This window comes from Phocoena phocoena, chromosome 11 (genome assembly GCF_963924675.1).
Source record: "Phocoena phocoena chromosome 11, mPhoPho1.1, whole genome shotgun sequence".
Taxonomy (NCBI): domain Eukaryota; kingdom Metazoa; phylum Chordata; class Mammalia; order Artiodactyla; family Phocoenidae; genus Phocoena; species Phocoena phocoena.
The window spans coordinates 45,457,858-45,474,077 of NC_089229.1; the positions used below are offsets into that span (position 1 = coordinate 45,457,858).

At 36.4% G+C, this 16,220-nt stretch overlaps 1 protein-coding gene across 7 annotated transcripts in view; it reads right to left on the bottom strand.

Annotated features, from left to right (window-relative positions):
- Positions 1 to 11,464: 11,464 nt before the first annotated feature.
- Positions 11,465 to 16,220, bottom strand: part of TBC1D15 (TBC1 domain family member 15) — a 41,696-nt gene continuing 36,940 nt past the window's right edge. For all 7 annotated transcript variants that reach the window (XM_065888416.1, XM_065888420.1, XM_065888417.1 and 4 more), the window contains 4 exons: positions 15,706 to 15,803; positions 13,569 to 13,685; positions 12,967 to 13,053; positions 11,465 to 11,686 (listed from right to left, as the gene is read on the bottom strand). In XM_065888416.1, the coding sequence (XP_065744488.1) occupies positions 11,465 to 11,686; positions 12,967 to 13,053; positions 13,569 to 13,685; positions 15,706 to 15,803 (524 nt within the window). The remainder of the gene's footprint in view (positions 11,687 to 12,966; positions 13,054 to 13,568; positions 13,686 to 15,705; positions 15,804 to 16,220) is intronic.

Below are 16,220 nucleotides of genomic sequence, written 5' to 3' on the forward strand. Positions count from 1 at the left end.
GAAGAGGAAAAGAATGAGAACTACAGAAAGACCACTAGATTTGGTGATGAAACTGTCACTGGTGACCTTAAAGAGTGCAGTTTTAACAAGACAGAGGAAATAAAACCCAAATTACAGGAGTTAAAGGGTGTGGGTGCCGAAGTGTAAGCAATAGGTCTAGATCATTCGTATGAGATTTTAAAGGACTCTTTCTGTGTAGATTTCACTATTTTTGCTTCCTCCAGAAATCCTACTAAAGCAACAGTAAAAGACTTCCTTTCCTTTTTAAGGCACAGAAGAGTAGCATAAATTGGAGAAACAACAGCAACAAAAAACTGAGAGCTTAAAAGGAGATGAACAAATGATCAAAGACTCTGCAGACATGAGAAAGCTGAACCCGAAGCTATCAATGAAGAAGACTGAGAAGCAACTCAGTTAACACTGTCGAATCCCCTAAAGGATCAAATACCTCTAGAAGTGGAGGTAAATGGAGGAGACCGAAAAAGAATGGCTCAAAGACTGTTTAAGAAGCTGTGAAAAAATTTCAAGACTTAACAACAGTTAGACTAATCAAAACAGTGTGGTACTACAAGACGATCAACATACAGGTAAATGGAATAGAATTTAGAGTTCGGAAATAAACTCTTACGTTTATGGTCAATTGATTTTCAACAAAAGTGCTAAGGCAATTCAATAGCGAAAGAATAACTTTGGATATCCCCATGAAAAACAATGAAGTCAGACTCCTACTGAAGCAGAGCAGGACCCTACGGTCCTTGCCCCCCACATCCTCAACCTGCCTTTTGTCTGTGGAAAAACTTTAGCCAAAGTATAAGTTTAATCAGAGAAGTGAGAAAATGCAGAAACAAAGGAAAACAGTCAAAGGAGACCAAATAATAATAGTTCAGTCATTAAGCACAGTCAAGGACGTTTAGTTCCTCCTCAAGGGCTGTAGATAATATTCTGAGCCATATCCTGTGAGCTGTCTTAAAGATACTGAAACCTCCAGCAGTTGGAAGAAGTTAACTACATGATGACCAGGCTGCAGCCATGACGTAAGCTGCCACAATTCCGAGAATTGGCCTCAAGGAAATGGGAACCAACCAACCCTGGAACTGAAGATTAACTGTACCTAAAACAATCAAGATGACGCTGGTCAGACCACCAATGACTAATTTCAAGATGACTGTCTGAGCCGACTGTGCTGTTTCTGCATGGAGCCCCCTCCCTCCACCTGTAACAGCTCTTCCCCACTGACTGTCTGTAGGGGGGAGTTGGCCTTTGGACAGACGTCCATCCTACACCCCACCCCCACCCCCCAGTTGCCGGCATCCAAAATAAAGCAGTTTGCTTTCCACTGACCTTGCCTCTTTATTTTTATTTTTTAATTTTTTTACTGTTTTTTTTAAACACCTTTATTGGAGTATAATTGCTTCACAATGTTGTGTTAGTTTCTGCTGTATAACAAAGTGAATCAGCTATACATATACATATATCCCCTCCCTCTTGCGTCTCCCTCCCACCCTCCCTATCCCACCCCACTAGGTGGTCACAAAGCACAGAGCTCATCTCCCTGTGCTATGCGGCTGCTTCCCACTAGCTATTTTACATTTGGTAGTGTATATATGTCCATGCCACTCTCTCACTTCGTCCCAGCTTACCCTTCCCCCTCCCCATGTCCTCAAGTCCATTCTCTATGTGTGCATCTTTATTCCTGGCCTGCCCCTAGGTTCTTCAGAACCATTTTTTTTGTTTTTTGTTTTTAGATTCCATATATATATGTCAGCATACAGTATTTGTTTTTCTCTTTCTGACTTACTTCACTCTGTATGACAGACTCTAGGTCCATCCACCTCACTACAAATAACTCAATTTCGTTTCTTTTTATGGCTGAGTAATATTCCATTGTATATATGCACCACATCTTCTTTATCCATTCATCTGTCAGTGGAAACTTAGCTTGCTTCCATGTCTGGCTATTGTAAATAGTGCTGCAATGAACATTGTAGTACATGACTCTTTTTGAATTATGGTTTTCTCAGGGTATATGCCCAGTAGTGGGATCGCTGGGTCGTATGGTAGTTCTATTTTTAGTTTTTTAAGGAACCTCCATACTGTTCTCCACAGTGGCTGTATCAATTTACATTCCCACCAACAGTGCAAGAGGGTTCCCTTTTCTCCACACCCTCTCCAGCATTTATTGTTTCTAGATTTTTTGATGACAGCCATTCTGACTGGTGTGAGGTGATACCTCATTGTAGCTTTGATTTGCATTTCTCTGATTAGAGATGTTGAACATCCTTTCATGTGTTTGTTGGCAATCTGTATATCTTCTATGGAGAAATGCCTATTTAGGTCTTCTGCCCATTTTTGGATTGGGTTGTTTGTTTTCTTGATATTGAGCTGCATGAGTTGCTTGTATATTTTGGAGACTAATCCTTTGTCAGTTGCTTCATTTGCAAATATTTTCTCCCACTCTGAGGGCTGTCTTTTTGTCTTGTTTATGGTTTCCTTTGCTGTGCAAAAGCTTTTAAGTCTCATTAGGTCCCATTTGTTCATTTTTGTTTTTATTTCCATTTCTCTAGGAGATGGGTCAAAAAGGATCTTGCTGTGATTTATGTCATAGAGCGTTCTGCCTATGTTTTCCTCTGAGAGTTTGATGGTGTCTGGCCTTACATTTAGGTCTCTAATCCATTTTGAGTTTATTTTTGTGTATGGTGTTAGGGAGTGTTCTAATTTCATTCTTTTACATGTAGCTGTCCAGTTTTCCCGGCACCAATTATTGAAGATTGCCTCTTTATTGGCTTTTGAGCAGCGAGCAGTCAGCAAGCAGCCGGGCCCCGCTTTCGGTTACGCTACCTTACTTCATATACAAAAATTAACTCAAAATGGATCACTGACCTAAATTTAAGAGTTAAAACTGTAACACTCGTAAGAAAACATAGGAGTATCTTCATGACCTTGGATTAGGCAATTTTTTCTTAGATATGATAAAAGCATAAGCAACCAAATGTAAAGTCTGATTTCATCAAAATTAAAAACTTTGTGCCTCCAAGGACATCCTCAAGAAAATTAAAAGACAACCCACAGTACTGGAGAAAATATTTATAAGTCATGTATCTGAAAGAAGACAGTATCCAGAATATATAAGGAACTCTACCAACTCGACAATGAAAAAACAAGTAAACCAATTTTTAAATGGACAAAGCATTTGAACAGACATTTCTCCAAAGACTACATAGACAATAAGCACATGGAAAGATGTTCAACATCATTAGTCATTAGAAAAATGCAAATCAAGCACAAAAAGAGATACCACTTTATAAACCACTAGGATGGCTAAGATAAAAAGGACAGACAAGTACTGGAAGGAAGTGGAAAAACTGCAAGCTTCATACATTGTTGGCAGGATTGAAAAATGATACAGCCACTTTGTTTGGTAGTCCTTCAACATGTTAACTATCAAGTTACCATATGACCCAGCAATCTTACTCCTAGATGTATGTTACTACGGTGTGGTCACTTTGGAAAAACGTTTGGCATTTCCTCAAAAAGTTAACCCTAGAGTTACCATGACTCAGCAATTTTACTCTTCAGTATACACCTAAAATGAAAACATATGTCCACACAAAAACTTGTACATAAATGTTCATAGCAACATTATTCATAATAATCAAAAAAACAAAATTCCTAGTAATTCAAATATCAACTACTGAAAAAACAAAACAAAACATGGTATGTCCATAAATGGTAATATAAAGGAAGTACTGAAATGTCTTCGGACATAAATGAACCTTGAAAATAACATACTAAGTGAAAGAAGCCAGTCACAAAAGACCACATATTGTATGATTCTTTATATAAAATGTCTAGAAAGGGCAAAAAGAAACAAGAAAAGGGATGGGGGAGAGGAGAGACAGACAGACAGACAGAAAGTAGATTAGTGGTTGCCAGGGGCTGGAGGGAGTCGGGAGGTAGGAATGACTACTACCGCGTACAGTTTCTTCTGACGGTGATGAAAATATTCTAAAATTAGATATTGGAATAGTTGCACAACTCTGTGAATATACTAAAAACCAGTGAACTGCAGACTTTAAAAGAGTGAATTTTATGGCACATAAATTATATCCTAATGAAACTGTTATTTTTTTTTAAAGGCAGTTAAAACCCCATATTCCCTTCTATTCTACATAGCCAAGCCACTTCCCCTCCTGCCCCCAGGTAGATGAATGGAGCTTATTCTCTGGGAACGGTAAAACAGAGGGCCTCTGGTTTGAAGGGCACTAGACGCGTGGTTGAGAATAGTATCACCCTGAAAGGGAAGTGATTAAATGAATGCATGCCCTGGATACTGAGACTCAAACCACAGGAGGCTGAGAACCAGGCATTTACCCTGCAGCCAGGTAGTGGGAAAAGCTTGGAGACTCTGACCAGGAAAAAAGGAAAAACCTAAAAATACATTAAGAGCTCTGAACAAAATGGAGCAATCAGATTACCCTATGGTAAAGCCCCCGTAGTTGACAAGCCCCAATTTAAACATTTGGTAGATTGGATTAGTGACAATTATATATAAAATCAGCAAAAAAAAAAAAACACCCAAAGAAACAAAAACAAAAAACCTTAATAAGAATTAACCCCCAAAGAAAAATGAAAGGGCCAAAGAAAGACACGTCTCAGCTAAGAACTGCACTGCCCTAACCAATATTATATCAACTATATGGAACATGGAACAATAAAGAAGAGTATACTGTGGGAACTGAGGGTAGGGGGAAGAAAGCTAAGTCTCCATCTTTGAACACAGGGAGTCAATGGATAATTCCTCAAACTGGAAATTAAAGTAGGAGCAACACAAGCATATCACAGCATTGAGAGATATAGAAATAAACACCAAAAGAATCAGCTGAAAGTTGAAAGTCTTGCCACTGGGAGGAGGAACTGGAGGGTAGGGAGAAGGAAAAAAAATTCTCATAACAACATATCTTGTGGAAACCATGTGCAATGTGTGATGTTGATGACAAAAATTAAAACTTTTAAAAATAAACTATACTGCAGAGAAATAGGGCATTGGTTTTGACAAACCTGAGTTTAAATCTTAGCTCTGCCACTGACCTAGCTGTGCTTGAGGACATGTTATGTCACATTTCTCAGCCTTCATTTCTGTAATACAGGGAAATAATATCTACATTTATTTCTTTATAAATTTATTTATTTTATTTATTTATTTTTGGCTGCGTTGGGTCTTTGTTGCTGCACGGGCTTTCTCCAGTTGCAGCAAGCAGGGGCTACTGTTCATTGCGGTGAGTGGGCTTCTCATTGCGGTGGCTTCTCTTGTCGCGGAGCTCAGGCTCTAGGTGCGCGGGCTTCAGCAGTTGTGGCTCGTGGGCTCTAGAGTGCAGGCTCAGTAGTTGTGGCACACGGGCTTAGCTGCTCCGCGGCATGTAGGATCTTCCCGGACCAGGGCTCGAACCCGTGTCCCCTGCATTGGCAGGCGGATCCTCAACCACTGTGCCACCAGGGAAGTCTCAATACCTACATCTTATAGGGCTATTATGCTGATTAAATTGGATGTGTATACAGTTCTTATCACAGTGTCTGGCAGATATTAAAATGCTCAAAGTGTTAGTTATCTCCCTATCCTTCACTGATTCTGAAGCCAGAATGATATAAATAGGGGAACTGGTTTGGAATCTTTGGCAGAAATTAAGGAGATACGTATACCTAGGTTTTGATGAAGTGACTGTCTTTATAGTCCATGATAACCAGGCAGCCAACAGTCGTAAGAAGAGCCTACAGAATTGGCTTGGACCAAGCAGTTACAGAGCCCAAGAGTCAGAAAGTAGGAAAGTATAAAGTGAGATATTGCCAGATAAGGAAACCTTCAAACACAAGATCTTACCGATGAAGAGGGCCATGTGATCGTGAATGGCCATGCTGATAAACAGCTGACAGATGAGACAAGGCCCACGAAATTAAGGAAGTTTTATGTTAAGGACATCAATGAGTCCTCAACGTAGGTATCTGTCCTACTGAAGACAGTTGTAAAAACAAGAGAGAAATAATATAAGCCAGTCCTTAAACCACCTGGAAAATGGAAGTAGATCCTAGGAGGCTGAAGACTTCTAGGAAAAAGATATGGAAAATGTGATATAAATAAAGGAGTATCCATGGTGCACAATTAGGTCAGACCAATCTTTCCACTCCTATCAACTTCTCCCACTACACACACATACTTCCATTTGTAGGCAAAAGATGAGAGACCCCGAGGACTTCTTACTCTTCCCTTCCTCCGTCACCACTCACCCTCACCACCCTGGCCAAATAAAAATCCAACTGGGAATAAAATGTCATCAAAGGAAAGCTAAGCTTCAGAGATGTAAAGAAATGTGTTTGAGGGGAAGGATAAAAGGAAATAAACTGAAAGTACGAAAGAATTCTCCTGGTCATTCCCCAAGGTGAACGGAGAAGGCAGGTGAAGTTATTAAAGAATAGATATGGGATATGAGAGTATGCAGATATTTGGAAAAAAATCAATAGTGATTACTTTGAGATTGGGAATCAACACAAAGTCTGATCTCTTTCCCTTAAGTAGCTTGTCTTTTTGGTTTTAAGCCATCATTCCAGCCTATCAAGTTTGTGTCACAAGCAAATTTGATATGTATGCCTTCTATGATTAAACTACATTGAATAGAAGAGAAAAGGCTGAACTTTATAGCACAAAACCAACCTAATCAGTTTGGTTGGATTTTTTTTCCCATTGACATTTGACTCCTAGAGCTTACAGGGTACATTTTAGGTTCTTTGGCAGGAATTGTTCACTATTCACTCCTAATTCCTCCAACCTAACCACATGAATACCATACCAAAATAAATTTATGCCATAGCTAAAGTATTTTCTTGATTTGGTAGTATACTATCAATAAAAGGAAATGAAATGAGCCTGCCATGATTAACTTTTAAGAAACTCAAGCAGGCTTCTACATAACAGCATTTTCTTTTCAACATATTCACAAACCAACGTCACGTACATAGCTAACGAAGTTGTCATCTATCCTATTACTTTAAGTATCTACAACTGAATTAAAAAAAAAAAAAAAAGGTAGCAGTATGGGGAAAAAAGCCTTAGGCTCACCTGAGACCTTAGAAGATCCCACTCTTTGAAAGAGAAGTCTTCATAAAATTGATTATGCCATGATAGAGTGAGGGATGAGCCTGTGCTCACATGAAGAAAATCTCCAAACTATATCAACTCAAGCAGCCTCCACCACTTCAACCCGTACTACAGCAGATGAAAGTGAGCCTGCAACACCCATGGAAAAGAGATATACAATTTGGCCATACAACATCTAAAGCAATCTAAACACAGCTCTAGTTTTTTTTTAAAGCAGTCTACTAACCCATTGGGTCTGGTACCTCCAGACTAGTGTGGTGTTGGAAATATCTATTACTGACTGTTACAGCAAAAGCCCATTTCTGAAGTTAACAGTCTTCTTAATTAAAAAAAGCTGAAAGAGAACTGGACTGCTCATTGGTCACAGCTAAGCTTACTGGAATTTGTTCTTTTCACTCTGTCTACTTTTTCACATAGAGAGAGATGTGAGGAACAATATACCACAGAGATATTTGAGGAGAAACATATTTAACAGCTGACCTATTATCCAAACATTTCAATTCTAACTTTAGGGATTGAACTACATTAGGCAAATATGATATTTTTGATTCCGGAGCGCTCTTGAAGAAGAGACTTAGATTACAATCAGTTTTTCTTTACAGTGACTTTGTTAACAATGTAGTTTCCCATGGGCTAAAAGAGTGCTTTTGGATATCCCAAAAGTTATAGAAGTATGTCCCATCGCACTGCCCTACCCCACCCCACCTTTGCATCTAAGGATGAAACACTGTTTTTCCCTAAGTCAAGACAGATAACCTGAAAAATAGGAGTCTATTTATAAAACAGTGAGAAAAATACTTGCAATCAGAGCAATACTCAAAAATCTACAACTTAAAACTCGCATATTATAAGGACCCAAAGGGAGATTAGGCCAAATACATTATATCATTCAAATGGCAGTATTCACATCAAAAGTACAATTAAGTACAGATGTTTAGTACTGGATAATCACATTAGATACTAATGGAAACCTTTCAGATTCATCTCAAATTTAATCCTGTTTCATGTTCAGAAATAAAATGACACTGAAAGTTTGTCTTCAAAATGTAAGAAAGGGGCTTCCCTGGTGCCGCAGTGGTTGGGAGTCCGCCTGCCGATGCAGGGGACACGGGTTCGTGCCCTGGTCCGGGAAGATCCCACATGCCGCGGAGCGGCTGGGCCCGTGAGCCATGGCCGCTGAGCCTGCACGTCCGGAGCCTGTGCTCCGCAACGGGAGGGGCCACAGCAGTGAGAGGCCCGCATACTGCAAAAAAAAAAAAAAAAAAAAAAAAATGTAAGAACGGAGGGGGAACCTATGGGCTAAGATGACTGTCATCACTTTTTACTAAAAATGGTGACCAGAACTAGGGCAAATTCCACCTGAGAAAAATCAAGGAACTACTCTCTAACAACTTAAGGATTTGCCTACCTGACCATAAGTCAAAATGTTAAACTATAAAATACACTACATAATTCCAGTTCTCTAACTTCAGGGAGGCTCAGGAACCACATGGAAGCCTGTGAAGCATTTTAATGCAGATTCCTTAACTTCACTTCCAAAGATTCTGATTCTGTAGCTCTGAAGTAGAGCCTGGACATGTATTTTGACAATACAGACCAAGAATTTGGAAATGAGCACTCTAAACATATTTTAATTAATGGAGGTTCAGCATATAAAATCATTAGCGTGGGTCAAATTATGTCATTATCCTCACATTGTACAATTTATAACAATGGTTTTCAACTTTTGGGGAAAATCAGAGAACCTTCTGAGAAACTATATGACCTTTCCACCAAAATATGCATGTATACACACAAGATTTCAAATACAATAAGAGGTTCATGCATCTTCTGAAAGCCCAAGTAAAGAAATGCAAGCTGGAATGATGTTACCTATTACATAGTTACACACAAAGTCAAGTGAAATTCTAGGTTCTTCAGTAAACATTTTGGGTTACTTTATACAAAGTATCTTTGATAATGGGCATAATTACATCAATTTCCCATAAGAATTAGTTGGCATCCATAAAAACCTCTGGAAAGGTCAGGTTCAGCAAGAATCACTGTCATTCTCAAAAAGTTGTTTTCCTTACTCAAAAAAGCTTTAGTCATCACCAAGTTTCTAGCATTATAAAGAGGTGAAGAATCCTCGGCACATGAAACAATCAAAATAGGAATGATCTCCAATGCAAAAAGGTTTCCCACAGACTCCTATCAGAACTGTAAATACGTTTTACAGCTAAATTACTTGAATTGTAACTTTAAATATCATATAATATAGCACACAATATTTTACATGTTATCAGCATGGACAGAGCATCTTATGAAAACTGAAACAAATCTTTAAAAAGTTAAACTAAGACATTTACCTGAACTATCTATTTTAGCAATATCAAACAGCTCAAGTTCACATGGTATTTGCTAACTGGATTTTGAGGACTCTAATCAAGTAAGACTTTACTTAGCACTACATTAGTATCATTTCCATATAAAAAATGGGCTAAAGAGAAATTCAGACTGTTTAGTAAAAATGTTTTTAACAAGTAGCTTTAAAATAATAGAATTTGACAAAAGTTCAACTTACTAAATGTATTAAGATTTTTTAAAACTCTGAAGTAGATATTATATTACATAGTAGAAAAAAACTCCCCAAAAGCCCCTGTCCAGGAAGAACAAGAAGGACATCAAGATGTTCTCAGCAATTTCCTCAACAGCAGGAAATGAAAGGCTGGAGATGCCAAGGTTTTGATCAGTTTACTTTTTTTTTTCTCTGAATAGGCTTACTCATTATTAACTGATGAAAGATAACACACATATGATATTAAAAACTAAAAATCTAATGGTTCTACTATCATGACTGTCAGTTAATGCTCAAGTAAGAAAAAAGTTCTTTTGGTTCCCTAGCTCTCTGGGGGGGGAAAAAAAAAATCTACCTACTGGACCATTTTAGAACTGTGTAGCTTTTATTTTACATTATTAACATCAATTGTAGGAAGCTGATTTACTGATTCAGATAATTATATCCTCCAAGGCAACACTATGCCCAATTTCATGCTAATGAAAAGTTTCTTTAGTTCTATAAACGGTCATGTTTCTTGCTTATTTCCACAACTCATTCAAATGATTGTTTCTACAACATAAAAATATAAGATGCACTGGGGCCCATCTTGGATATTTTTCTTCTGATGAAAAACTAGCAGATTATTTCTGGGTGTAATTTAACTGAAAACACTACTTCAACTTCAAATTTATTTTAATGATATGTACAGAATTTAACAAATTACAATTAAAATGGAATCAGTTATGTTAATTACACATAACTTAATATCATGCAACACTGCATGGTAAAAACAACAGCTTCATTCATATACAAAAAAGTATTATTTTGAGACTTGTGATAGTATATTGAAATTTTTGACATAAGCTTTTTGTAAAGAGTATTTCATAAAAATTTAAAGACCTGATTAATCAGTTAATACATTATTAGGAAAGATAGTAAACATTACTAGTAAAGTGAGACTACAAGCAATTAACTTGAAAATTATACCAGATACAGGGTTGGATGTAGTCTCGTGAAATAAATGTTTGGTTAAGAAAATAGTTTTGAAAAAGATCTCATATTGAAGCTATGTATTAACTTTGTGAAATCAGGTTATATAAATCAATAGTCAAGTTTATTCAGTTAAAGAAAATATGCCTATCCTTTCTTATACTCATAAATAAGTACTTATACAGTCTTTATATACAAGTGAAGAAAAATTCAATGTAAAAATATACTGCCAATCCACTTCTTATGGTTGAAATAGCTCTTTATCTACACATTAAACTGCATTGATGAAAATGTCCAATTCATGTCACATTCAACCAGCATAAATATTTAAGCTGTATTGTTGTAAACAAAAGAGAAAAACAAATTCTTTTATTTCATCACTGGGTAACAATCTACTTCTCAACTTAGAACGCTATAGAAAGGCTCAACATTTAATCAAATCCAAACCCACTGAACTTGGAGTAAACAAAGTGAATGTTTTCAAAGTGCATAATTTCCAACTCATCCACTTGTAATATTTATCCAATTCCAGTTCATCAGCGAGAAAATAAAATGTACTTAGCTATAAAAATACTAAGGAATGTTATTGAAAAGGAAAGGCTATTTGGTAGAAGTAACTACAAAAATAATTAGTTTAAATCTTCATAAAGCTTTAATGCAAGAACATCAGTACACTTTCTTTCCATAAACCTTAAAGCATGATCAATACCAAGATTTTAAATTTCCACCTTTCCAGTACTTGAAAAGAAGTTGCAATGAAGTGTCTCTTCAAAAAGCAAGAAGAATGATCATGCAGGTGTTACTCTGCTGACATTTGGGGACATGGATAACTCTGCTGGGTTGTCATCTCTGGCTCCACTGGCAGCAAGTACAGGCAAGGAGTTACTCTGAAATGCAGATGTCGGACAACTAGTCATGCCAACATTTTCATCTTCACCATTGTCTGAATCTGGTGTTGTAACTTCACTGTCCTGAAGCCCCAGGATCTCACAAACTGCTTGTGGCAACTCCTGAATAAGAAAAATCAAATATAAAATCATCATTCACCATAGAGGAAAAGTAATCACAAATGAACACTTCTGTTTAATACTACATCTAAGCATTTGCTTTAACAGTGTAATTGTTATGCACCCTCTCAAACCATCCTTCTCCTCTCCAAATGAAACCCTTAACCACTCTTTTTAATAAGTGGTTCTCTGACCTATTCTGAATTAGCCACTCTCCACCCCATCCCACCACTCCCACAAGCATATTGTTTTCTAATATTCTGCATTTATTTCATTCTCCTTATTGACACCATCTTTCTCCCTCAATACACAGAAGTTCCTTAAACATAAGAAGTATCTCACTGACAGGTTTTTTGGGTTTTTAAAAAAATTTATTTTGGCTGCGTTGGGTCTTCATTGCCACACACGGGCTTTCTCTAATTGTGTCGTGCAACTCTTCGTTGCAGTGCACGGGTTTCTCATTGCGGTGGCTTCTCTTGTTGCGGAGCACGGGCTCTAGGTGCACAGGCTTCAGTAGTTGTGGCTTGCGGGCTCTAGAGCACAGGCTCACAGTTGTGGCGCATGGGCTTAGTTGCTCCGCGGCATGTGGGATCTTCCGGGACCAGGGCTCGAACCCATGTCCCCTGCATTGGCAGGCGGATTCTTAACCGCTGCGCCACCAGGGAAGCCCTCACTGGCAGGTTTTGAACAGAACAGCTATCAAATAACTGTGCGTAAAACTGAACCAAAATAAATATTTGGAACCATGATCAAATGACACGAAGACCAAATAAGAATTCTCATAAAAAATATGAAAACCAAAATACATCAAAAGTCTAATACTTTGGTTTAAATTCAGAACATAACACATCAACTTTGCCTTGTTTTTAGAGATTATTAAGAGTTTGACTGATACAAATGTAATGACATAGACCAAATACTCTTCATTTAATTATTTCTGATTAGCATCTGTCTTTACTTAAAGATACTACATATTTAATATGAGGTCCTTTTCTGTGTTCTTTGATTAGGTAATTTATCAATGCTTCTGCAGCCTCTTTATTGTTTTCATTACTTTTGTCATTTTGCCTTATTATTATATGTTTCCTATCTAGCATAATTAACCAATTGTTTTCAATTAAGTGCTGTAAATTTATAATGGTAAACAAATGCTAGCCAATGCTTTGTGTCTGCCTTCAACTTGCTGCCAATTTTACTTCTGAAAGGAAAAATTCTTTCTTGACCTCAATCCACCAAAAATATATGAACAAAAAAATCTTACAATTACTTAAAACACTGTATACCTTGCATTTTACCATCTGTAGAGAAATTGCTTCTGCCTTGCATAGTACATCTTCCACATCAATTTTCATGGACAATTCATTGATATGCTAAAATAAATAAAATAAAATAACTGAAACTGAAACACTATTATATTCTACTATACAACTTATTACCAGTTATATTACACTGTAGGTGAAATCCTTAAAATAAAAACACCCTCATACTACAAGTGAACAGGAAATTTAATATATCTTTCATTAGATCATTTCAAGTTTTAAAGCTAAAGAATAGCTAATAAGCTTACAGAACATTAAATCCAGCAGTTGTCCCAAGTCTACTATCTCAAGTTATAAGCAAAAGAATTATTTTTTTAGAAAATTGAACTACATAAAAGAGCACTTGCTGAATTTCCTTTTCTTCCTAATTAGCTAGGAAAAATAACTGGCAATACGTACTTGCTGAACTGTCATTCTCAGAGAGTCAGTCCTAGTACTGACTGTCATTGATAAAACTTAAATTACTTGAGGGATTCAATAATGTTCCAAGGAAATGTATGTATATCAATACCACCAAAAAGAGGAAAGAGCCAAAATATTAAAATTTAAGTTAAAATAACAACTACCTTAAGTATTTCATTAAAGCCATAATGCTTTTCCATTATTTGCTGCTTTTCTGATTCCAGAATAGCACAACAGAGAAGAAGATGGAAATTTTTACATGGTAGTTCAGTCCACATTACCTATAAAAAACAGAACACCTATTTAGTAAACTCTATCAATTCTAAAATATTTTCCTCACAGATACAATGCCGAACTCTGAATGACTTCTGTGCAAAGCACGAGTTGCCTTGATGGGGTAGTCCACTCTTTTTCTAGTTAAGAAATGAGGTGTGGGGAAGGAAAGTCTTACTTTTACCTACAAAGTAACTATTATATTAATAGTTAATATAATATTAACTATTATATGAATATGATGAGTTCCAAATGTGGCTCTTTAGGTAACTACAGTAACACTGAACCTAACCAGTATGATAAATGGTATTAACTAAGGAGCCACAGTCATGAGGTTAAAGTGTAAGGGCCAGAGGCATTTCCAGTATTTTTCTGAACCTTCAGTTTTTCACTTTTAAATCATCTTCAGTCTTGGTGGGGCGGGGGGCGGGGAGGGGTACAGGGGAGCTAAATCATGGGAATAAAGATTTAGTTATACACTGCATGGAATTAAAAACACCCAGAGGTAGCTCTACATTCTAAACATCATATTATATAACTCAGAATATCTCTGACAAAAACTGAATTGACCACCCAAAATTTATACCCAAATGTATAAAACATTTGATCAATAGCTGCACTTCTTCCTAAGTATAGCCAATGCCCTAAAACTTAAGTTCTTAATTTCCCCCTGGTTAATGTACCTAATAATATCTTTTTTAGAAAGATCAAAAGAGCCATGTAAACACTATTATTAAAGCATACCTGAAATGTTTTTACTTCTTTTACCAGAAGTAAATTAAGCAGAATAATTTTCAGACTAAATCCAATTCTTAAAAGTTTAATTACAATGCAATTAACCTCAAAAGTTTCATTAAAAGTTCCAATTTATTTGGTAAACACAGACTAAGGAATTATTACAGCTATGTTGATAATTTTTTAAAAAGAAGTTGAGATAACAATTTAATAAAATTGATTAACTTTATAATATGGTTCTGGGTCAAGAACATGTGCGTTTTCCTTCTAATTTCAAACAAAGAAAGTGATCCTCCATAAAGTGGTGATCCTTCAATCAGTGCATCACCTTCTCTAATGGCAGCACAGTCACCAGAAGTACAGGAATCAATTTCCAGGTGTAAAAGCCTCAGGGTGCCCACTGTATACAAGTCTATTTATTATCCAAACAGATTATTTCCCCCATTCTTTCCTTGGGAATATTTCTGTCATCTTTACTTTTATAAAGACAAGGCATCAAGCAGTCATTATACCAATATTCTATTTCAAAAGCACATCCATCTGTTAACTTAACAATTAATAAATGTATAAGAAGAAAATAATAATTTTCTGTTTTTCATCAAGAGTTGCCCTGGGTGCAAGAGGGAATAAAAGGATATAAACCAAAAACATGATCATGAATATCCTCTAGAGAGGGGAAGAGGGAAATGGGGCTTGGGGTGGTGATTAAAGATATGAGCTATATCTTTAAATACTTTTTGTTTTGGAAAGAAAGAGAAAAAACCAGAAGTGAATACGGCAAAATATTTACATATGTTAAATGTGGATAGTGGGATATTTGTTATATTATTCTTAGTATTCTGATGTAACTTAAAGTTCTTTAAAAAAGCAAAACACAAGTCAGTTCCCTCCCAATATTTCAGACTACAAATAAAGTACTATCTCAATTGACTGGCCTGCCAAAACTTCCTTAACTCTATTCAAATCTACACCCAAATGTGGCAGGGCCTCACATAAAGTCAAGCCTTCCAAGGAAAGAACACAGGCACAAGTGGTCCAGAGAACTAGTTCTGGGAAACTCACTGGACCCAATCGCACAAGGATTTGATTTACAGAAAAAAGCTCCAAAGACCACACATTCATTTCAAGATGGTTAATTTTTTTTTTTTTTAAGGAGAGATCACAAATCATTAGAATTTTCAGAACGTAACTGCTTTAGAAATTTCAGTCAAGATATTATAATCCATTTACACTCTACAGATACAAAATGTTTCCATAAAAAATATTAATTTTTACAATAATTTAAGAACTTACCTCCCATAATCGAAGAATATCTAGAAAACTAAATTCCCTTTTAAATCTGATTAAAAGCCATCTGAAGCAAAAATAAAGGTATCCAGAGTCCTGGGATTCTACACAGAAAAAAATATATATATGGCTTACTCATGCTAATTATCTCAGAATACAGTGACCTATTTCAAACTCAAGTTTTTCTATTCATCTTAGGCTATTAAAAGTCCTATAAATTTAATTGCCTTCTACTAATTCAAGGAAACAATTTAAATTTGCAGGCTAACTTCTTTAAAAGAAAACCACCAAATAACAACAAATACAATTGACCCTCCATATCTGCAGGTTCTGCATCCGTGGATTCAACCAATCATGAATGGAAAATTTTTGGAAAAAAAAAAATTTCCAGAAAGTTCCAAAAAGCAAAACTTGAATTTGCCTTGCCTAGCAACTATTTACATAGTCTTTACATTGTATTTACAACTATTCACACAGCAGTTATATTGTGTTAGGTACAATAAATAATCTAGAGATGATCT